Consider the following 19,676-nt stretch of genomic DNA (forward strand, 5'->3'; position numbering starts at 1 on the left):
CATGACCCAGCAATTGTGGCCAGCCAGGTAGAAGTGAGCTGTGATAACTGGAATCTGACAGTGCTGCCGGCAGTCCTGCCAGCAGATGTGGCCTACCCTCGCCTGACAAGAAGAAAAGATGAAAATTTTGAAAACGTGTAACATAATTTAAGACATTGACATCTGAAGAAAGTAAAACATAGGATCAGTGTAGTAGGTGCCAAAGCACTTGAATCTCCCTTTGATGTTTGAAAAATTCTTCAACTTTAGAATCTTTGGAAAGCAGAACATGTTTCCTATTTCAGAAACTAAAAATGCCAGACATTTGCCATCCCAGACTCCCTTGCAACATGGAGTCTGCAAAGTCACATGGAGTGCAACATGGAGTTAACAGGCACATGACCAATGAAATTCACACCCAGACTTTAATTAGAAGCTATTGTCACAAAGAAATAGGGATCGTGTGGGACTCTTTCTCTGCAGCAGAGGAGGTAGTGATGACTGAGTTTCTGGCTCAGCAGCTGGGGCAACACAAGCTTCAGTGACCTGGTCTTGCAGCAGAAGCAGAGTTATGCTCACCAGACTGGTTCTGCAGCCTGGTTCTGGGCACTATTCTTGGCGGCATAGCTTCATGTCTGGTCTCCAGCCCAGAAGTCTGTGAATGTTTTTTGTTGTTGATTATTTTTGTTTTTGAGACAGAGTCTCACTATATTGCCCAAGCTAACCTAGAACTCCTTGGCTCAAGCAATTCTGCAGCCTCAGTCACCCAAGTAGCTGGGATTATAGGTGTGTGCCACCACATCTGGATTAACCAATGTATTTTTTGTTCTTATTTACCTGTCTGTTTGTTTGTTTACTTATTTCCTATTTCAGAAGCTAAAAATGCCAGATATTTGCCTTCCCAGACTCCCTTGCAACATGGAGTCTTCAAAGTCACATGGAGTACAACGTGGAGTTAACAGGCACATGACTGTGTGTGTGCTTTACTACCAGGAGTGTTTTATCACCAAGCCACATACCCAGCCCTTTTTTATTTTGAAATAGAGTCTCACTAAGTTGCTTAGGACCTCACTGAATTGCTCAGGCTGACTTCTAACTTATGATCCTTCTGCCTCAGCCTCCTGAGTCACTGGGATTACAGGCATGTTCCTCGGTGCTCCAGTTCTAACGTGTGTGGTGGGGGGGGGTTGTTTTTTGTTTTTTGTGGTGCTAGGGATTGAACCCAGGGCCTTGTGCATGCAAGGCAAGCACTCTACCAACTGAGCTATATCCCCAGCCTCCAATGTGTTTTTAACTCCAATTCATTTTCAGTCTAAATTAGCTAGAATGTTTTCTGTTGCTTACAATGGAAAATTCTGATACCAACGCAGTAAAAATCACCAGCCTCAGGGTTCTTAGTCAAGTTTCTTTCTATATGATCTTCCACTTCACTTCCTAATACTAATCTGATATTAATTGCACCATTTTCTCCACATTTCCAAACCTTTTTTGGCAGGGTACCAGGGACTGAACCCGCGGGCACTTAACCACTGAGCTATATTCTTAGCACTTTTTATATTTTGAGACAGGGTCTTGCTAAGTTGTTTAGGGCATCACTAAGTTGCTGAGGCTGGCCTCGAACTTGTGATCCTCCTGCTCAGCCTCCCAAGTTGCTGTACTACCACACCCAGCTTCCCAATAATTTTTGCAATTGAAAAACTATATAAATAGTAAATCTATGAAAGAATTGAATCTTGCTTTAGTGCCTACTCCTTGTCCAGTAACCAGTGGTAAGCAAATAGGGGGCAAATTCATGTGGGTTTTGCATGGAATTCCTTCTGGGAATCAGTCAATAAAGTATTTCTTAGAAGTGTCAGTGGCCCAGCAGACTTGATACTGGCTCTTTGAAACAGACACCTAACCTGGTCTTGGGAAATCAGAGAAGACTTTCCAAAGGAAAAAATTCTAAGTTGTAACTTTTGAAAAAGTAAGACTTAGGCAGAAGGGGGTAAAGAGTAAGGGGAAATTCAGGCCCACAGGAAAGAGAATAATCAAGAGAGTGTACAGGGACCTGGGTTGTGGCTCAGTGGTAGAGTACTTGCCTAGCATGTGTAGAGTACTTCCCAAAATTATTGGGAAGCTGGGCATGGTGGTGCAGCAACTCAGAAGGCTGAGCAAGAGGATCACACTGGGTTTGATTCTCAGCACCACATATAAATAAATAAATGAAATAAAGGTCCATCAACAACTAAAAAAAAGATATTAAAAGAGAGAGAGAGAGAGTGTGTACAGCCAGGTACAGTGGTACATGCCTGTAATCCCAGCAATTTAGGAGGCTGAGGCAGGAGGATTGCAAGTTTGAGGCCATCTTCAGTAACTTAGTGAGGCCCTAAGCAATTTAGCAAGACCCTGTCTCTAAATCACAAATAAAAAGGGTTGGGGATGTGGTACAGTGGTTAAGCACCAGTAGGGTCAATCCCCAGTACAGAGAGAGAGAGAGAGAGAGAGAGAGAGAGAGAGAGAGAAGTAGTAAAAGATGAGTCCAGACAGGTAGGCAAAGTACAGATCTTGCAGGATTCTGAAGGCCATGTAAGGGACTTTAGATTTCTCCTAAAAGCAATAAGGAGCCATTGGTGAGTTAAATCAATGGGAGGAGATGAGCAGATTGCAGTTCAGAAAGACCACTCTGGTGGAGAATGGAGAGAAGGGAAATTTAAAAATTGGGAAACCAAGTAGGAGGCTACTGCAGGGAAGCAATTAGAGAGAAGTCAGTGCTTTGGAGTTGAGGGGATAGAGAGTAGACTTGAAAGAGACTAAAGATAGATCAGAAAGAATTGGTGATAGGTTGGACATAAGGATTAAGGAAGAGAAGAAGTAGGGATGGGCATCAGGGATTTTGTTTTTCAAAATTGATTGGCTAGGTGAATGAATGGATGTTGGTATCATTTGCCAAGTTGAACAACATAGAAGAAGCTTTTTGGATGATATGAGCTCAATTTAGAACATATTATTTTTGTGCTTGTGGTACACCCAAGGAGAGAAGTCCAAAAGGCATTGGGAAACTGGGCACAGTGGCACACACCTGTTATCCCAGCAACTCAGGAAGGTGAGACAGGAGGATTGCAGTTCAAGTATAGCTTCAGCAATTTAACAAGGCCCTCAGCATCTTAGTGAGACCCTGTCTCAAAAATTTAAAAGGGAAGTGGATGTAGCTCAATGGCAGAGCGCCCTGGTATTACATTCCCAGTATATTAATAAAAGCCCCAAAGGCATTAAGATATATATGTTTGGATCTCAGATGAGGGGTCTGGACTAGAGATAATAGATTTGAGAGTCACTGAAGGTAGAGGTGGTGGTTGCAGGCAAGGAAATTAATGAAGATGACCCCAGTTACTTATGGAGTGTAAGAAATGAAAAGAGCCTAAGAAAAAATTCTGGGGATAGGTTCACTGTTCAGGAAAGGCAGAAGAGGAGGAATCCACAAAAGAGAACAAAAAGGACCAACCAGGTAGGTAAGAGGAAAACCAAGAAAATTGGTATCACTTGCATGTAGGCCAATGGAGAGTCCTAAGCATGGAGTAGCCATGGGCATATAGGCCTCAAAAATCAAATAAGATCATAATGAAGCCAGGAACAGTAGCTCACACCTGTAATCCCAGCAATCTGGGAGGTTGAGGCAGAAGGATCACAAGTTTGAGGTCATCCTGGACAACACTGAGATTCTGTCTCAAAAAAAAATATTATAATGGAGAAGTTTCCAATGAATGTAGAGGAAGGAGGGCATTAGTGACCTTGGCAAGAACCAAGTTAATGGAGTAAGTTGGGGGAGAAGTAGTTTGGGGAGAGAGAAGGCAGAGGGAGGTGAGGAGGAAAGAATTAAAATTAGGCAACTCTAAAAAAAGTCACACAACTCTAATCATGTAGCTGTGAACGGAAGGAAGAGTGGTATCTGGAGAGGTTTTTAAAAGCTGGACAAGGGTAGTGGTTAGAAGAGTCCACCCCGGATCTTCCTGGTGTGGAATGAAAGAGGGAGAGAGTAGATCCTAAAGAAGGGCTTGGGGAGTTGTGGAGGGAGGCGATAAGGACTTGTGTTCAGAAGGGAGATTGTTCCCTGGGTCACCGGAGACCCTATCAGTCTGGTATTTCCTCCCCATCCTCATCCCTTTCCTGCCCCTGGCCTGACTCTCACTGGAGCTGGAAGACAGAAGGACGGAGTCACACCCTGGAAGAAGCTCTGTGTCTTTGGAGGTGTTTCTGTGTGACTGTAAGTTGGGGTTTGGGGAGAAGGAGAGTCTATCAAATGGGTAAGAGCCAAGGACATGAAGCTAGTAGTTTAGGCTTTAGGGGCAAGATTAGGAAAAGGGAGTGGAAAGTATGGAAACTGGGTTTCAGGAGGGGATTCTGGGAGCTACAAGTGTGAAGGTCCAGGACCTGAGTATATGATGCCAGAGGCTGGTGAGATGTTCACTCAAACTCCCATTGTCTACAGGTCCCCATGTCTCTCCTCCTCTTGTTGCTCCTGCTGCCAAGCCCCTTATACTCCCATTCCATCTGTGACATCTCCAAACCGGCCAGCCAACTGGAAGTGAACTGTGAAAAACGGAACCTGACAATGCTGCCTGCAGACTTGCCAGCAGACACAGCCATCCTTCACCTGAGTGAGAACCTCCTGGTTACCTTCTCCACGGCATCCCTGGTGCCTCTCACTCGCCTTACTCAGCTGTATCTGGATACAAATCAGCTGAGCAGCCTGCAGACAGATGGAATGTTGCCACTTCTGGAGACACTGGTTATATCTCACAATGAATTGAAAAGCCTGCCATTCCTAGGGCAGGCACTGCCTGCACTCACTACCCTGGATGTTTCCTTCAACCAGTTGGCCTTATTGTCTCCTGGTGCACTGAATGGCCTAAGCAAACTTCAGGAACTCTACCTGCAACACAACAAGCTGAAGACTCTGCCCCCTGGGCTCCTGGAAACCACGACCCAGCTACAGAAGCTCAATCTTGCCAACAATAAGCTCAGTGAGCTACCCCCTGGCCTCCTGAATGGGTTGGAGGAGCTTGACACCCTCTACCTCCAAGCAAACTGGCTATACACGATACCAAAGGGCTTCTTTGGGAAACTCATCATTTCTTTTGTTTTTCTCCATAGCAATATCTGGTATTGTGACTGTGAGATTCTCTATTTCCGTCACTGGCTGGAGAAAAACCCCAGCAACGTCTACGTATGGAAGGAGGGTATGGATGTCAAAGCCATGACCTCCAATGTGACCAGTGTGCAATGTAGCAATTTGAACAAAACACCTGTCTATAACTATGCAGGGGAAAATTGCCCCCCTATTGGTGATGTGGATGAGCATGATTACTATGATGATACCGACATGGTAGAAACCACAAAGACTATGGCCAAACTCTCTACCAACATCAAAGCCTATACAACCCACTGGGACCTACTCTACTCCAAATCTACTGCTTCTCTGACTCAAATGCCCTCTTTGCCTCCAACTGAAGAATTCACCAAGAGACAGACCATATTCCTACATACACAGATCCCAGATTCCTCCACATTCCCAACAGCCATAGAATCTACCACATTATCCAAAAGTCTAAAACCTACTAGTGAACCCATCACAACCCTGACCACACCAAACTCAATCAAGCCAGAACCCCCAACTACCCCAGAGCCCACCATAACCCAGACCTCCCTGGAGGTCACCACAATCCTGACCTCCCCACAACCTACTACAGCCTTGACCTCCCCGGAGACCACCACAACCCTAATTATGTCAATACCCCCAATCTCAATCACCCCAGAGCCTATCACTGCCCTGACCTCCCTGGAGGCCACCACAACCCTGACTTCCCCAGTGGCCACTACAGCCCTGACCTCTCCAGAGCCTACCACAGCCTTGACCTCCCCAGAGGCTATCATAACCCTAACCATGTCAGTACCCCTAACCTCAATCACTGCAGAGCCCACCACAATCTTGACCACCACAGAATACACCTCATTCCCTACTAATTCAGGCTCCCTCACAATCTCTCCTGAATCTGCAGCTCAAAGGAATTTTGATAGCGCCAGAAATTACCCTTTTCTCAACCCTGACATTTGCTGCTTTCTCCCCTTGGGCTTCTACATCTTGGGTCTCCTCTGGCTCCTGATTGCCTCTGTGGTCCTTATTCTACTGCTGACCTGGGTCTGGCATATGAAACCACATGCCCTGGACTCTGACCAGTCTGCTGCCCTGGCCACAGCCATAGAAACCACATATCTGGAGGTGCAGAGGGGAAGGCAAGTGACTGTGCCTCGAGCCTGGCTGCTCTTCCTTCAAGGATCACTCCCCACTTTCCGTTCTAGCCTCTTTCTGTGGGTACGGGCTAATGGCCGCATAGGGCCTCTGATATCAGGACGGCGGCCCTCAGCCTTGAGTCAGGGTCGTGGTCAGGACTTGCTGGGAACAGTGAACATTAGGTATGCTGGCCACAGCCTCTGAAGGTGGGTGGTTCAGGGGACCTTGAGTGTCTGATGGTCTCTCCTATTGGAATTTGGCTGAGGGTAAGGCCCACAGCATCACAGAGAGGACTTAATTACTGTTCCTTTATTTGAAGCCTCCTCTTCATATCCAGACACTCAACTCCAGACTGTACAAATCAAGAGGGGTAGTAAGATGATGGAGTTGTGAGGGTCACAGAACCAAGCTTCCTAGGTTAATGGGGTGTTGTCAAGCCACATGGTTAGTTTGGGGAAATTTAAGGAAAAGCAGATAAACAGAATACTGCATGGCTCCTACAGGCATCCTTACATAGAAGAAAATTTGTGAAGTGATTTATCAAGATGAGAGCACTGATTATCTCTGGGTATCATAAATATGGATCCCCCCCTCTGCTTAGTGTTTTATTCTTCTCGACCATCATTGTACGTTTTGTAGAATAAAAAAATAAATAAAATTAAAAAGAAAATGTAGTTTCTTTTGGAACCAAAGTGGTTGAGGGGCTTGTTACAATAATTCCCAAGGTCTCAACTTCCCCCACCCTGGTCCCAGCTACTTATCCAACAAACCTTCAGTCACAGCTGGCACTTCCTCTCCTGTAGGGGTGGCCACCCACCAGCCACCTCAAGCAGAAACTCCAGAACAGAATAGTCAAGTAGCCCTGGAGTTGAGGGACACTGCTGAAACCTAGCCACTGGTAGTCTGCAACCCTCAGGGCAAAAGGGGTTATCTGCTTACTACTGCAGCCTCAGAAATAGTTGGTAGGGAGGGTGCTTAACCATCGGGCCACATCCCCCACATCCCCAGCTTTATTTATTTATTTATTTATTTATTGAGACAGGACCTCGCTAAGTTGCTGAGGCTGGCTTTAAACTCAAACTTGGCAATCCTGCATCAGCCCCTGGAACTGCTGGGATAACAGATGCAGCAGCACACTATTGTACCCGGTTCCTGTCATTTCCTTGCTGGACTTGAAGTGCCTTAAGGACAAGATCCAGTCTTTAAGTGTCTCAAAGTAGCCACAATGCTCCAGGACAAGGTGTGCATGGTGGGTAAGAAGGGAGGCAGCAGCGAAGGTGTCAGGATGCCGAGTTTCATTTCTTGTTCCATTGGCAAGGCTCTGCCAAGAGGACAGCTCCCACCTGCTGTCTGCCCATCCCAAAGCCTGGCACACAACCTAGCACTCCTCCCAGTATGACCTTCCCATGCCCCTTTATGTTCCAAATTTGTAGGCTCCTTGAAAGCAAGGCCTAGCAACCACAATTCTCAATAAGTGGATGAGGCAGTCACTCTCCTCAGCCAGTGCTGGTCTCTGGCCAAAATCCTTTTTAAACTTTGGATCAGCTCTATTATCCACCCCCACAATCCCTGCCCCCCAGCCCTCACCCCAATTCACAAAAATATGATTTTAGCCCCTCCCTCTTGAGGCTACAAAAGCAGTCACCAGACCCCAGAGGCTTTTCCTAGGGATTAATGTGAGATGATTTGAGCATCTGCTGCATTCCTGAGCAAGCAGCTGGGAAGCAACATACAAGGCCTGGAGTTTGGGTTTCTGCCCTATGCTACTATACCATAACTGACCTACACAGCATTTGCATAAAACCAGCAGATGCCTTGTCTTTAATAATTTTTCTTAAAAACTCCAGTTCCTGTTCTCCAGGGTATCAACTTCTTTGTCCAGACTCCTCCCCTGTTCATCCCCACAACTCTCCAGATTTGGGGGTGGTGTTATCAATCCAATTTATTAATTAAGTCCTCAGTGAGGGGAGGAAGGGCCACAGCCTCCCACTGCAGACCTTTCCACCATCTTGATAGCTTCTGCTTTCTTCTGTCTCCTCTGCTCTGCCTTGGTTTCCCCACAGAAGGGGGATTTTCTGTTGTCCTCTGTGTCCTAAAACTAACACCTAAGGGAAATCTAGAAATCCTCGAGTTTCCCAGCTCCCCCAAGGAACAGCCACTGACAGAGTGGTCATAAGAATTAGGCCAAGCAGGGCAAACTGGAGCAGAGGGTAGAACAGATCAAAGTCCTTTAACACAAGGAGGAAACCAAATTGTGGAGGGGAAATAAATAGAGGGGCCCAGAGCAGCAGAGTCCAGGCTCCCTGGGATGCAGTGACTGTAAGAGCAATGGATGACTGGGAGCCCCGGCACATCGGCTCCAGGTATCCTGCCCCCTCAGCCACTGAGGAAGAGACGTTTGTAGGCCTTGTTCATCTGCTCCAAGAAGATGAAGGTGAGGACAGTGTGGGGACCCAGGCGGGCATAGTATGGTGTGAAGCCCTTCCATAGGCTGAAGAATCCCTCATAGCGAACAACCTTTATCAGCACATCCTAGACAGACAGACAGACACGCAGGGTAACAGAGCTAGGACGTGGACTTTGGGACCCTGTCCCCTACCCAGCTACTGTCATAACCCTCCCAGGGCATCTGACACTATGACTCAAGCCCTCAGCCCTGCTTTCTCACCAGCCCATTCTTGTATTCTGGCTTCCCATCAATCATTCTCATGTTCTGGATCCTGAAAGAAAGGAAGCAGAGATGGGGGATGTAACTCAGTGGTACAGCACTTGTCTAGCATGCATGAGGCCCTGGGTTAAAACCCCAGTACTGTGGGGGTGGTGAGAGAGAGAGAGACGGAGGAGAGAAGCAAGGGAATAAGAGACAGAAAGGGCGGGGGGGGGGGGGGGGGCTTCAACACCTATCCAAGCCAGGCCTGCACACTTACCGGGTCTTGACAATGTCCACAGGCATAGAGGCGGCAGTGGTAACAAGGCCACTGATCATACTGGCACAAAAGTGGCATAGGATATTGTCAGAGAAGTAGCCTGGAGAGTAAAGCAGGAGGTGATAGTCAGTTTGGAGCAATCTGGCCAGGCTGGGAGTTAAGGGCCCAGTTCTGGTTCTTACCTGAGTCCAGTAAGAACTGCTTAGATTGGGAATAGGAGGCAAGCTGGGCAGCATTGACAACAACAGCCCGAGCCATGGTAGGAATACAGCCCTGAAAGTGGGAGAGTGAAGGAAGAGTCAGAAATACTAGGGACCAGAACCTACAAGCCCTAAGTCTCCAGAGACTTTCCTCACCCGCCACAGTGTGGGGACTCCCTCTTCCCGGGCAATTCGAATCAGGGCATTAAACACGTTTTTATAGCCACGACGTTGATCAGCTGGAAGCCTGGAGAAAGAGTAGGGAGAGCCCAAGATCAGGACAGTCCACACTGCCCACAGGAGCAAAAAATGGGAGCAAGAGTAAGTAAACATTCTGTTCTAGGTCTGGGTTTAAAAAACTGGTACTTTCATTCCAGATTCCAAGAATGGGACTTGAGTTGGGTTCAGTCCTGTAACTCACCGACCATCAGCAGTCATACGGATAAGAGCCACCTCAGCTGGTGTTCCCACAAAGGCACCAGTTGCACCTGCAGTCATGCCAATCAGGGCCTTCAGCAGAAAACCAGGGGGTGTACCATCAGCCCCAGTCAGGCGCTCAAAAAGCACAGTATAAATGCCAAGGCGAGTAGTGGTGTAGGTGGCCTGTCGCAGAAGACCAGCTGACAGACTGAGGAGCAAAGGGGTCAGCGCATCAGGAAAAGTTCTAGACCTGCCAACCCATACCCTTCTCCCCAATCTGAGGCCAGTACCCAGTGTAAATGCCCTTCAACCCTTCTGCCTTCAGGATGCTGGTGAGAGCATGGAAGCTGGTTTTGTACTCTCTTGTTTTGGCCCCTTCTCCACTCAGTTGCATCCGGTTCTTCACTAGGTCCAGGGGTTGAACAAAAACTGTAGCTCCCATCCTGGGGGAAGGCAGGAGTGTAATTAAGGGTCAGGAGTTCCAGATGTACTAATGCCTACTGGAGCCTGGTGGCAAGAAGTTACAAAGGTCAGGGCCTGTCATGTGAGTAAGGAATCAGGAGGCTGTTGGACATGTTGGGCATGTAAGAGCAATGTGTCTGGAAATTATAGGTGTCCAGCAGGAGCCATGCAATGAAAGTGGTCCAGGCAGCTCCATGGGAGTCAAGCAATGAGGGGACGAAATGCAGTTCGACCCAGGGAAGGGAGGAGGGGGACATCCATGATCTGGGACTCCAAGCAGTCCTTCAGGGAATCACTTAATGACCTGGAACCCCATTCAGCTAGGCAGAGCCAAGCAGTAAGCTAGGAAACTCAGGTGGCTTGGCAAAGGTTGTGCAATGACCCCGCATGCAGTCCATTAGGGGTCCTGCAATGGGTGAAAAGATCTTAGCAGCCCAGAAAAGACCTCACAAACCACTGGTGAGCACGCTGACCCCGTGCTGGCTCAGTTCACTGTAAAAGACCCAGAGAGAAACCGGGCCCAGTCCTTGCGCCCGTCCCTTCCTCCTCCTTTCCCATCCGTGGGGCCTGAGCTTACCCGGCCAGGCCCCCAAACAGGAACTTGACAGACTTAGGGGAGGTACGGGGCTTCCCGTCCATCCCGCCGGCCCCGGGGCTCGCCGTCGCCGCCATCGCCACTGAATGGCCCTCAGCTCCGGGTCCCCTGCGCGCGCGCGGCCCCGCTCGCGCCCAAGGTGACACCGAGCGCGCAACAGGGCGAGGGCGCGCGCACGCCCCTCTGGCTCTCAGGTCCAGCACCAGCACCAGCTGGAAGCCGGCGCTGGCGCAGACGTTCAGCGCAAAGGCGGCCGGGAGTAAGGCGGAGATGAAGGGGGAGCTTGAGGGATGCGTGCGGGAAGGGGTGTGGCTGTTTTAGGAAACCAGATTATAGGCGCAGTTTTTACCGAATTAGAATCCCGGGAAACTGGAGAGGAGTTTGTTTGGAAGTCTCGCGAGAGCGAGTCAGGCTAGCCAGAGTACGGAGGTCTCTCGCGATAGAGAAAGATTTCAGTGGCGGGGCGGAGGTGGGTGGTCACTCTCGCGAGACTTGCAGGTACGTCGGCGGCTGCCCGAGGGATGAGAGGTTTGTAAACAGGGCAACACAAGGGGGGATCACGGGCACTAAAAGGAACCGATTAGATCGTCTTCTAGGATTTGGTGTTACCTGTATCTACTCAGGCATTCTTTCCATCCCTAACTTTTCCTTTAACTGGCCTTTTAGGACCGGAAGTCCTTCATCTTCAGCATCCAGTGTTGGAAGCGGCCTTTCTTTACCGGAAGCCCTTTTCCGAGGGACAGGAAGAAGGCCCACCTGGCCGGAAGTCTCACCTCCTTGAGCTCCCCCGCCCTTCTAGAAGTGTTTCTGTCACCTGTGCTTACCTCTGGTCCCTTTATTCATTTTATCTCTATACCAAAAAAATTTTGTGTCTTCCTTAACTTCACCAAACGAGTTGGATAGCTCACTCCCCGAGTCGGGGTTCTTTCCCCGGCGCTCCCATGTAGCTGAGAAGTGGGACCTGGGGGTGGTTGGACCCCTGGGATCCTGAAGGGCGCAGAAATACGCTCTGCCCCTTCTACAAGGACGCGACTTCCTCAACCTTTCTTCGCCCGCTGCCATGCACTCTGTGGCCTTCCCGCTTCCTGTGGTTGTGGCTACTGTGTTGTGGGGAGCGACCCCCATTCAGGGGCTCATTCGAGCGGTGAGTGCGAGGGTCGGGTGGGGGAAGGGCGCTGAGGGGACAGATTGCAGGCTGAAGAACATGGGCTTTTTTGTCCACAGACTTCGGAGCACAATGCCAGCATGGACTTTGCAGACCTCCCAGCTCTGTTTGGGGCCACTCTGAGTCAGGAGGGACTCCAGGTGACTTTCTTTCCATTTTTCTATATTCCCCTATCTTGTCCTGGGTGGGGGATGAGGAACCATGCCCTGGGTGAAGCTGGAGGTAGGAAGAGTCAGGAACTAATTTCATGTATACATCTGGTGTGGAATCCAGAATCTGGAGATTGAAGGCTGAGTGCCCATCCATGGAACTCCGAGCTTATGAGGGAGACTGAAAGTGGACTAAGATGAAAACAGGAGGAAGTGGCACTTATCAATAGGATCTCTGGAGCCAGCTATTGGTTGTATAGACATGGACAAGCTAATCATCTGAGGCTTAATTTATTTTAAGGTAAAATAGGATAATAGAAGTTACCCTAAGGGTACTGTGAGAAAGCAGTTCTGTGGTACTTCATGGCAAGACTGCAACACTACAAGAACTTGGGCAATAGATATCAGTAGAGTTGTGTGAAATGCATAATTGGAAATTTGTAGGCAGGCAAATGTGTTATGTGTACATAAAGTTTAATTAGTGGGGAACTGGAAAGCCGAATTGAATTAGGTTGCAGAATGGGGTACAGGCTAGCCCATCTAAGAAAGGAAGAGGGAAAATGAGGTCTAGAAAAGAGATGTGGTTTGTTTTAATTGCATCTTTTGGAGGATAAAAAGATGTAGGCTTCTGACTTGGGTGGGATGCTCAGACCCAGGGATGAGAAGGAAGTGAGAGAGAACATGTAGCATGCCAGGGCCAATCTACTTGGGGGCTCTGTGGGAAGCAGAACCTAGGGAGAAGTCCAACTGTTTTTGCTTCTGTGTCCCAGGGGTTCCTTGTGGAGGCTCACCCAGAAAATGCCTGCAGCCCCATTGCCCCACCACCCTCAGCCCCGGTCAACGGGTCAGTCTTTATTGCACTGCTTCGAAGATTCGACTGCAACTTTGACCTCAAGGTTGCTGAATGTGGAGTGGGAGCTGGGAAGCTGAGGGTAAAAAACCAGGAACAATGGCAAGGTCCGTGATGCTTTCTTATCTTCTGCCTTGTCTTCGTAGGTCCTAAATGCTCAGAAGGCTGGGTATGGTGCAGCTGTGGTACACAATGTGAATTCCAATGAACTTTTGAACATGGTGTGGAATAGTGGTAAGTTTGGAGAATGTGGAGAACTAAATTTTCAATAGAACTCAGACTGAAGAGATAGTGGGAGGGCTGAAGGCTTAGGGAAAAGAAGTCAATCCTTTGGGTGGGATGGGGCAAAGGTACCAAATGCCAAGGCTCCCAAAGTATTTATTAGAGTGGAAGGTCAAGTTCCCAGTGTAACACCCTGATCCCTGCAGAGGAAATCCAGCAGCAGATATGGATCCCATCTGTGTTTATTGGGGAGAGGAGTGCCAAGTACCTGCGTGCCCTCTTTGTCTACGAGAAAGGGTAGGACATGTGCCTCCTTCCTTCAGCAGTTCCATGCCAACCTGGAGCCCAGTCCAGGTCTCACTGCCCCAACCACTCACCCTTAGGTCCTTTCTCCCCTGCCCATTCCTTTCCCCAATTTGGGTATAGTCAGAGCCAGTTACCCAGTCTATCCTTTGTTCATTTGCTTTTCTTGCTTCTGAGACTGGTCTTCCTTTCCTCAGGGCTCAGGTGCTTCTTGTTCCAGATAATAGCTTCCCCTTGGGCTATTACCTTATTCCTTTCACTGGGATTGTAGGACTGCTGGTTTTGGCCATGGGAGCACTAATGGTGAGTACCTCAGAACCTGATAGGAATAGCTGGTTTTTTTTTTTTTTTTTTTTTTTTTAGTTGTAGGGGAACATAATACCTACCTATTTTTATGTGGTGCTGAGGATCAACCCAGTGCCTCCCATATGCTAGCAAGCTCTCTGCCACTGAGCTACAACCCCAGCCCCCACTGTTCAGTTTGTTCCATAAGCCTGATCCATCCACTCCCCTTTCCCCCAGATAGTTCGTTGTATCCAGCACCGGAAAAGGCTCCAGCGGAATCGACTTACCAAAGAGCAACTGAAACAGATTCCTACCCATGACTATCAGAAGGGTGAGGATACAGGGGAGGGTAGGGCCTTGCCCATAGCTTACTTGGTTTCTGAAGGAGTTAGATACCAGTAGATAAGGGGTACAAAGATGGCAGTAAGAAGGACTCAACCTGAGATGTTATCCTCTTTACTCCCAAATATGATGAAGACAGGAGAGGGAAGTAAGAGCATGAAATGGAAACCATAGAGGACTAAAGTGGAATAGGTGGAAACATGGAATGACACACCTTAACAAGTAAGAGGAAGTGAGGGCAAAAAATGTAAAGTGGTGAGGATTCAGTCAGAAGAAACTGGTAGGGTTGAGTATTAAGGCCTTAGAGCCCTCAGTGCCCATATAAGGCTATAGCAGAAGTCCTGCCCGTTTCTACTCCTCCCACTCCATCTCTCCACCCTCACATCACCTCCCCCTAAACCCACTTCCCTTCTCTGTGCTTGTCCCTTCCACCCCAAAATCTTTCATGTTCTACCCTGGCCTTTATTCTGCTTAGCTCTTCCACTGTCTGTAGAATTAGGGAACATTTTTTTGAAGGGCTTAGATCTACCACAGGCCTTCTAGAGTTCTTGTGAGCCCAGTTCAGAATGGCTTAGTTAAGGACTAGATTCCTTTTTCCACTTCAGGAGACCAGTATGATGTCTGTGCCATTTGCCTGGATGAATATGAAGATGGGGACAAGCTTCGGGTACTCCCCTGTGCCCATGGTAAGGCCCTCACTGCCTGTGTGCAAAGCCCCCACCACTACCACCAAGGCACCAGGTAGGGTACCTCAACTCATTCCTCTCCATAGCCTATCACAGCCGCTGTGTGGACCCCTGGCTCACTCAGACCCGCAAGACCTGCCCCATCTGCAAGCAGCCTGTTCATCGGGGTCCTGGGGACGAGGATGAGGAAGAGACTCAGCGGCATGAAGAAGGCGATGAGGAGGGGGAGCCAAGGGACCACCCTGCCTCAGAACGGACCCCACTCCTGGGTTCTAGCCCCACTCTTCCTACTTCTTTTGGCTCCCTAGCTCCAGCCCCCCTTGTTTTTCCTGGACCCTCAACAGATCCCCCACCTTCTCCTTCCTCCTCCTCTTCTTCCTCTGCCATACTTGTCTAATACTCCCCCAACACTTGGCATTTCTGGTGACCAATTTGCACAGGCCCTCTTCCTTTGGTCTTCTAAATTCTGATAAGGGAGAAACCTAGGCTGGAAATGGCCCCATCCTTCTGAGGGGTTGTATATTGGGGAGGGTCAAAGGGGATTTGGGTCTTCACACGGGTTAATAAAATTGTTTTTGTGGACTAAGAAACGGGAAGGTCATTTTCACTCAGGTTAATCATTTTTTTCTACCCTGAGGTGCTAGGGATTGAATCCAGGGCTTTGTGCTTGCTAGGTAAGCACTCTTATCACTGATCTACATCCACAGCCCCCACACAGGTTAATTTCTTATGCTTTTTTCTGCTATAAAGGGACAGGGGAACATTGGAACAGACTAACCTGTAGTCATGGGGACAGCCCCAACAAGCACTTGCTGTGACTCAGAGAGGGAGAGCCCCACCTACAAAAGAGGATGACTCAACTAACTGGCCTTGCCTTGCCCCGCAGGCTTAGACCCATTCTCTGGTCTGAATGGCTTTATTCCATTATCTACCAATTCAACTAGCATGCACTTGAGGACCTAGGCCTGGTAATACCACTGTGGAGAAGGCAGGCCACCTGGACAGGTATACCTGAGGCAGGTAGAAAGGCCTGGACATGGGGGTATAAAGAGCAGAAAGCTCAAATACCTGGACTTAATAGTGCCTCAATCCTGTTCCCAACCCTGAGCAAGGTTCCAAGTAGGCAGGTCACATTGCTTGTCCCCTCTTCTGATACCTAAGCTCAAATCATACAGCATCTTGTTAGTAGAATCTTTTTTATTCAGAAAAAAAACAAAACCAAAAAAAAAAAAAAGAACAAAAAAATCCAAAACACAAAAAAAAAAATGAGAAAAAAATTTTTCCAACCACACACAGGAGGAGTATGGGTAAGGGGGAGGTATCTTTCCATCCAGCCCCGGCCCCAGCCCCAGCCCCAGCCCGTGGTTTTGGCAGCAATAAGGGATATGGGGTAATGGCCCAAAAAATAAAAATGGTGTCTGTGTATGGGAAGGAGGGGGTGCAAAAGCTGTGGGGAGTGGTGAGGGAAGGGACAGAAGAGGTCAGTACTGGGCACGCCGCAGGTGGGAAGCCATTTCATAACATTTCTTGTTGATCAAACCACCGTGGACACCTTCTTTGCCCATCAGCAGGACTAGCGCTGGAGGAAAGAGAAAGGAGGCTAGGACCCAGGTGTCACAATTCCACCCCCTCTGCCAGCTGTTCAGCAGCTGTCCAGCCCTGGGGGCTGTAACCCAACCTCATCCCTCCCAACCCCCCACACACAGGCAGGCTGTCAGTCAACCTGAAACAATAGGGCTTTTCAAAGGAGAAAAATCAAGCTTAAAGGCTAGAGAGGAAGAAACTAAAATTTAGGGGTCAAAGCTCAGACTCTAGACTCCTGTGTTCAGGCCAGAAGTGATTAAGGAAGAGCTGAAAAGATCAGAACTAAATGCTGGCTTAGGATCCAAACAATCTACCTACTCTAATAAAACGAGTTTCTACTTTAAAAAAAAGCTCAAGGCAAGAAAGAACTAAAAAGGTAATATAGGGGCCAGTGGCAGTGGCATATGCCTGTGATCCCAGCAATTTGGGAGGCTGAGGCAGGAGGATTGCAAGTTTGAGGCCAGCCTGGGCAACTTAGCAACACTGTCTCAAAGTCAAGAGAACTTGGGATGCAACTGAGTGGTAAAGGGCCCCAGGGTCCAATCCTCAGTACTGAAAGGAAAAAAAAAAAAAAAAGGCAATGCAGTTCAACTTCTTCATAAGATGAGGAACTGAGACAGAACTGGAACTAGAGGGACTATCCAGGCTTCTAGCAGACAGGGAGTAGAACACTGGTTGGACCCTCTTCAAAACAAAGTCACACAGAAATAAGTCCCCAAGATGAATGGAAAGAGGTACATTAGGTATATCTCAGATGTAGAGGAAGGATAAAATTGAGAAACTCACTCTTGGCAGTCATGGTGACAGTGACATTGAAGGTGGGGGCTCCACCGGTGCTCTTGGTACGAAGATCCATGGTAAATTCCCCATCCTGCAGCAGTGAGTCCCGGATCACAGAACATTTCTGGCCCCCAAGTGTCAGCCCATTCACGAAAAAACTTGACCGGTCTTTGCCAACCAGGACACCAACCTCAGCTGGCTAGAAGAGGAATCGAGCACCCATGAAGATAATACACCAAGTTCTTCACTTTGTTCTCTAGAAACCTACCTCCTCCTACTGCTTTGGGAGCTATATGTTGGTCAATGAAATCAGAAATTCAGTATTGTGGAAAGTTGTTTCAGAAAAAGAGCATGATCCTCAAACCCTCTAAATGGGACCAGGGATGAAGGGATAACATACTCCTCTGAAGAAGCAGATCTCAGTGTTTTCATATGGAAAGTAAATTCAGGAAATATAAGGGGGCCAAAAGCCAGTAAGGAAAGTGGGGAACCTTTGGATGCTCAAGAACTCTCCTTCAGGAAAAGCAGAAGCGGAGAGGGGAAGGGAAGGGGCGGGCAAAGCAAGAGAAAGCAACTTTGCCCTTATTTGGTCAAAGGTTCTGCAGATGTTAGGAACCCGGACGCCTGGGTCTCCAAATAACCTAAGAGTTTAGATCCAGGTATCTATGTCTCAAGATGAGGAAACAGACCCTGGGGGCTTTCCGGGAAGTAGGAAAAGTTTTAAAGGGGGTGGTTAAACAGAACTGGCAAGCTCAACTCTCGGGTCTAGAAACCCCAGGGAACCTTTCTCCTCCTCCCCCTTAAACCCCAAACCCCTATATCCGGTCCCCTCCCGCCCGGAAATCCCCTTCCCCCCCTTTCGAACTTCCGCTACCCCTCCCCACTTCCGGGCAGTGTGGCCAAGACGTAGTGATGGTGGAAACAGCAGTAGTCATCCCTTATTCCTTGACTTATACCACCTCAGAACTTCTCATAAAGTTCCCCTGCCATAGGCCCCGCCGAATGGCGGGAAGGGAGGGAGAGGGGACTTCCGGGATTGGCCTCATAGGAAGGTTGAGGCCAACATGCCGAATTGGGGGTGTGTGTGGCGGCCTCGCCCTCTCTAACGGGATTGGGAGGGGCAAGGAACCCACGGAGGACAAGCATGGGCCCAAGGCCATGCGCCGGGTCTCCCACCCGCATAATGGGAAACAATGGTGAAGGAGACATGAGTTCACAGCCTCAAAAAGTCAGGGGGGCTCCAAGTCCCGTCTCAATCACAATCCCCGGTTAAAATTGCAGCGCGTGCCCGCCCCGCCCTATAAGAGGCGGAAGTGGGCCTCCGCACCGGGCGGCGCGCCCCTCCCCGCCCTGTGTGCCCCGGATGTAACGCCCCGTCGCATAAAACGGGGCGCCGAACGGGATGGGCGCCGCCGCCAGGGGTGTAGGACTGGGGGGCACTGAGGGACCTGCTCACGTGCAGCCGCCATTCGCGCCGCTTCCAGGGAAGGCACCCGGTCACGGCCTTTCGCTGCTCTTCCTAGACCGCGCCCGCCCCCACCCAAGTCCCTTCCTCAGGATCCAAGGCCAGTCAGTGCCCCGAACCGCGCAAGCCTCGCAGTACCGTAATGTTGACGAAGGTTTTCCCGGGGACGGCGGCCCAGACGGAGGGCGAGTCCTTGTAGCCCACGATGGCCGCGTCCTGACAGGTCCCGTCCGCCATGAGGTTGTCGATGTAGGCGTTCCACCCGGCCATGGCGCTGCTGCTGGGACTGCTCTCGGCGCTGCTGCTGGGGCCGCGGGCTGGGCTCGGGCTGCCTCGGACTGGCGGGCGGGGGAAGGCGGAGAGCTCGGGGCACGCGCTACCGTCCGGACCGCGGCTCTGCTAGCTGTGCAGCAGCCCTCGCACCGCCACTTCCTGCTCCTCCCCCCCCCTCCTCTGGATTTTTATTTGCAAAGGGCGGTAGGGGCGGGGCCTGCTCCCCATTCTCTCCCTCCCCCCGTCTGCCCAGATACCGAACTTTGCAAATGCAATTTTAAAAATCCCTCCCCCTATTGCAAAATTTGCAGAGTTCGATGGAAAGCTATGAAAATGGCTGGGGGTGGGGGGTGGCGGGGGAAAGGATAAGATTAGGTCTTGCCCCAGTCGGCATTGAATACAAACCAGACTTTGGTATAGGGGAAACGGGTGAGCCAGAGAACGTAAAAGAGAAAGGAGGAAGAATTAGCAAAATGCAAATTGAGCAAATTAAAGAGAGTTCGGGGAACCCAGGGTTAAACAGAACGACTCCTCCTTCCCCCACCTCCGCCGGAGGGAAGGAACGGCGGGCGGCGGCGGCGCGTGCGCCCGCGCCTGCGCCGGGGCAGGGAAGAAGGGCGCGTGGGGCGGTTGGGGCTGGCGGCCGGCTGCGCGGGCGCGCGCCGGGCCAGACGGATAGGGACCTTCTTGGGAAGGAAGGCGGGCGGGCCGGGTACGT

At 49.6% G+C, this 19,676-nt stretch overlaps 4 protein-coding genes across 6 annotated transcripts; 2 read left to right on the forward strand and 2 right to left on the reverse strand.

The window, feature by feature from the left end:
* Window positions 1-4,453: 4,453 nt before the first annotated feature.
* Gp1ba (glycoprotein Ib platelet subunit alpha) lies at window positions 4,454-6,454 on the forward strand. The gene has a single exon (XM_076871582.1). The coding sequence runs from the start codon at window positions 4,454-4,456 to the stop codon at window positions 6,452-6,454; it is 2,001 nt and encodes a 666-aa protein (XP_076727697.1).
* A 1,720-nt stretch (window positions 6,455-8,174) lies between these two features.
* On the reverse strand, window positions 8,175-11,116 carry Slc25a11 (solute carrier family 25 member 11). The gene is made up of 8 exons (XM_076869817.1): window positions 10,837-11,116; window positions 10,088-10,240; window positions 9,799-10,005; window positions 9,534-9,624; window positions 9,360-9,450; window positions 9,178-9,277; window positions 8,919-8,970; window positions 8,175-8,782 (listed from the first exon to the last, which is right to left on the reverse strand). Exons 1-8 carry the CDS (start codon window positions 10,929-10,931, stop codon window positions 8,627-8,629), a joined length of 945 nt encoding a protein of 314 aa, XP_076725932.1. The 5' UTR covers window positions 10,932-11,116; the 3' UTR covers window positions 8,175-8,626.
* A 163-nt stretch (window positions 11,117-11,279) lies between these two features.
* Rnf167 (ring finger protein 167) lies at window positions 11,280-15,440 on the forward strand. Of its 3 annotated transcripts, none has more exons than XM_076869814.1 (10): window positions 11,280-11,382; window positions 11,521-11,998; window positions 12,079-12,159; window positions 12,939-13,064; window positions 13,165-13,252; window positions 13,447-13,537; window positions 13,741-13,846; window positions 14,066-14,159; window positions 14,776-14,856; window positions 14,943-15,440. In XM_076869814.1, the coding sequence occupies exons 2-10, from the start codon at window positions 11,915-11,917 to the stop codon at window positions 15,251-15,253; spliced, it is 1,062 nt and encodes a 353-aa protein (XP_076725929.1). In that variant the 5' UTR covers window positions 11,280-11,382; window positions 11,521-11,914; the 3' UTR covers window positions 15,254-15,440. The 3 variants fall into 3 exon arrangements, with proteins under 3 accessions (XP_076725929.1, XP_076725930.1, XP_076725931.1); XM_076869815.1 differs by having other exon boundaries at window positions 11,285-11,352; XM_076869816.1 differs by lacking the exon at window positions 11,280-11,382 and having other exon boundaries at window positions 11,813-11,998; window positions 12,939-13,012.
* Window positions 15,441-16,077: 637 nt separating this feature from the next.
* Pfn1 (profilin 1) lies at window positions 16,078-19,135 on the reverse strand. The gene is made up of 3 exons (XM_076869633.1): window positions 18,824-19,135; window positions 17,227-17,419; window positions 16,078-16,435 (listed from the first exon to the last, which is right to left on the reverse strand). The coding sequence occupies exons 1-3, from the start codon at window positions 18,953-18,955 to the stop codon at window positions 16,338-16,340; spliced, it is 423 nt and encodes a 140-aa protein (XP_076725748.1). The 5' UTR covers window positions 18,956-19,135; the 3' UTR covers window positions 16,078-16,337.
* Window positions 19,136-19,676: the final 541 nt, after the last annotated feature.

Source organism: Callospermophilus lateralis, chromosome 11, assembly GCF_048772815.1.
Source record: "Callospermophilus lateralis isolate mCalLat2 chromosome 11, mCalLat2.hap1, whole genome shotgun sequence".
NCBI lineage: Eukaryota > Metazoa > Chordata > Mammalia > Rodentia > Sciuridae > Callospermophilus > Callospermophilus lateralis.